Consider the following 2697-nt stretch of genomic DNA (forward strand, 5'->3'; position numbering starts at 1 on the left):
GGCTTTGTGGCCCTTATTGCCGGTCTTTTTGTCACTGCGCATTAACTTTTGCAAATTTATGGGCCAGTTAAGAGCGGAAGCTCTTTCTGCCCAGCCGGCGAATTTGTTTGAGATTACATCAGGAAATAATTAAGAGATAACCAGAAACAGATTCGCTCTTGCGTGACAGCCGAAACCACACGAATAAAGTCATCTCTATTTATATGAATGAGTACAATATGATTAAAATTCGCTGTTGTTATAGCAATTTTGAAACAATTCGAATATATGATGTATTGTTCCAGACTATGGGTTCGATTCACAGCCTCATTTTATACTCTACTTATTTTAAAAATATTTTTTCAAGGTTTGTATGACACTGGCGTAATAAAATATTTTAAAATTTATTTGTTCACCTGTAAATATTAAATCTATAATAAACGCTGACTTACGACTCAAAATGAGAGTGTCGAATTTTGGTAGAAACTAACACAGACATATCCAAGCAAGTTTGTTATTGTATACAACCAACCGCCCAAATTAATTTTCTAGATTGAAAGTGTAGTCAGGGTATATCTGTAGAGTATTGTAGATAATATCCGAATGCGAATGGTTTTTTCTTCTTTTTTTCGATGCTGCTGCTCTTTTTGTTTGGATCTTGTTCAATTGGTGATTAAGTAATTTTCGCTAAACTAACCCGTGTTGTTGAGTATGTGGTATTTATAATGGTTTCTCTGTCTGGTTGCTGCCACCGGGTTGTCCATCCTCGTTTTGTGGTGTCGGAGATTGTTGATTAATGCGCGGCTTGGCACCTGCAAAAATGCTCGCCGATTGCTTTGTCTCGGCCAGAGCATTAATCGGTTCAGTCACCGATCTGGGTTGGAGCACTATCTTTGGTCGATCCTCATCGTCGAGACTGGCACTGCTCGTTGCCGGTGGCGACTGTGGATATATATCATTGGGATTATAGTGCCGACGACGATCCCTTGTGCGATTCTGCCCGAAATTCGAATAGTGTCCATTGTCATTGCTAATGCTGCGCTGACGTTGACCTCCACCACGTCTGAAGTTGTTGTTGTTGTTGGGGTTGTTGTTGTTATTCCGATTATTGTAACTGTAAAGGAAGAGAGAGAGAATGAGTGAAAAAAATGCCCTAGATTCTAGTAAATCACATTAAAAATTAGAAAAGTCTCAAATATTAGAGACAACATTTGTAAAAATTAGAAATGCTTGCCCTAAATCGATAATAGTTTTTAGAAATATCTTTCAAATTTAGAAAAACGTTTCGAAAACAAAGAAATGCATTTCCTAATTATTATAAGAAATGCTCTGTAAAATGTAGAAAGAAGTAACTTAATTTATCTGAAAATGGAAAGTTGATCTTTTACTCAGAAATAGTTTATAAATATTAGGAAAAGCTTGACCCAAATCGATGCTATTATATAAATATTAAAAATACTTAGCTTTAAGTTCAGATTAAAAGAAATTCACAAATTTTAAATTAAATAATGTACTTGCCGAGAAACTTATGAGTGCACTCGTGAATACTCACCGATTATTGTAGTTGCCACCCGAGTAGTGTGGAAAACTGCGATTACTCTGGAAACTAGTGGATGATTTGTGTGGCTCCACATTTTGACGGGGACTGCCCAAACTATTCCCGCCCAGCGAACCATAATCGCTGCTATTGCTGCCATCGTTGCCATCATTGTTAAAGCGAGCTCGCCCAAATCCACCCCTGTGCCCTCTTCCTCCGCGTCCCCCGCGATAGCCACTCGGTCGAGGACTGCCCTCCTGGCGATCCGGGCGGAAACTGGAACTGGTCGAGGAGCGACCCGGACTATCATCGCGTCTATAATTACGCCGTTGATTATTGTTGTTGTTGTTAGAACTGCCCGAGGCAGATCTTCCTGCACCACCTCCACCAGCTCCTCCACCCGGTCCACCCCCTGAGCCGCTCTGTCGCCGATGATCGGCAATATCGATGCGCAACGGGGCCGATAAATTATCGAGTTTAATGCGTCCATTGCGGGAAAGAGCACGCTTCAGTTGATCGAGTGTGGTGAATTCCACATAACCATAACCCTTAAACTCATCCGTTTCACGATCCTTGATTAGGCGCACGTTCTTCACCTCGAAATCCTCGAATATCTTCATAACATCGCCCTGGACGAGCCCCTTGGGCAGATTGCCAACAAATGCGATAAATGGTGGATCGTTGGGCACATCGCAGTGACTATCGCGAAAATCTCGATTACGATTGTGAAAATGGCGATATTGTTGGACATCGCCAGTTCGATTATGACGATCACGATTAATATTATTATTATTGTTGTGGTTGCGGTTGTTGTTATTGTTGCCTCTGTCACTGGTCTTGGACCAGTCCGCCATATTTTTGTAGGTGAATTTTGTTTTTCAGGTCTGGAGCTCGTTTTCCCAGACGCTGTGAAACCGGTCTACGAGAGACATCTGACATTGGTCCCATAACTTACTATATATATACTTATACACCTGACATTTGCCCCAAAACTACTGAACAGGTTCATTTACGATTTTTTGTTTAAGCTTTGCATATTTTTAAATTGTATTTCCTTTCCAAATTCCTCACAAAATGGGGCAAAATGACGGCTAGTCCTTGCCGTGACATTATACACAAGTTTTGCAAAGGTAAGTCCGTAGAATGATAAATGTTTTGGCGACAGATTATGCAGAAGTTCC

The 2697-nt window shown here is 40.7% G+C and overlaps 1 protein-coding gene across 1 annotated transcript; it reads right to left on the bottom strand.

Moving 5' to 3' along the window:
• Positions 1 to 364: 364 nt before the first annotated feature.
• LOC6569828 (probable serine/threonine-protein kinase clkA) lies at positions 365 to 2437 on the bottom strand. The gene is made up of 2 exons (XM_001995889.3): positions 1532 to 2437; positions 365 to 1093 (listed from the first exon to the last, which is right to left on the bottom strand). The coding sequence occupies exons 1-2, from the start codon at positions 2368 to 2370 to the stop codon at positions 700 to 702; spliced, it is 1233 nt and encodes a 410-aa protein (XP_001995925.1). The 5' UTR covers positions 2371 to 2437; the 3' UTR covers positions 365 to 699.
• Between the last annotated feature and the right edge of the window lie 260 nt (positions 2438 to 2697).

The sequence above is a fragment of the Drosophila grimshawi genome, unplaced genomic scaffold (genome assembly GCF_018153295.1).
Source record: "Drosophila grimshawi isolate 15287-2541.00 unplaced genomic scaffold, ASM1815329v1 contig_311, whole genome shotgun sequence".
NCBI classification, from domain to species: Eukaryota; Metazoa; Arthropoda; class Insecta; order Diptera; family Drosophilidae; genus Drosophila; species Drosophila grimshawi.

What these genes read in the sequence shown, in the direction of transcription:
- LOC6569828 (XM_001995889.3), bottom strand. Translation starts at nt 2,370, where the DNA reads ATGGCGGACTGGTCCAAGACCAGTGACAGAGGCAACAATAACAACAAC. An exon ending in GGTGGCAACTACAATAATCG is followed by an intron (nt 1,094 to 1,531) that starts GTGAGTATTCAC and finishes CTTCCTTTACAG; the next exon opens with TTACAATAATCGGAATAACA.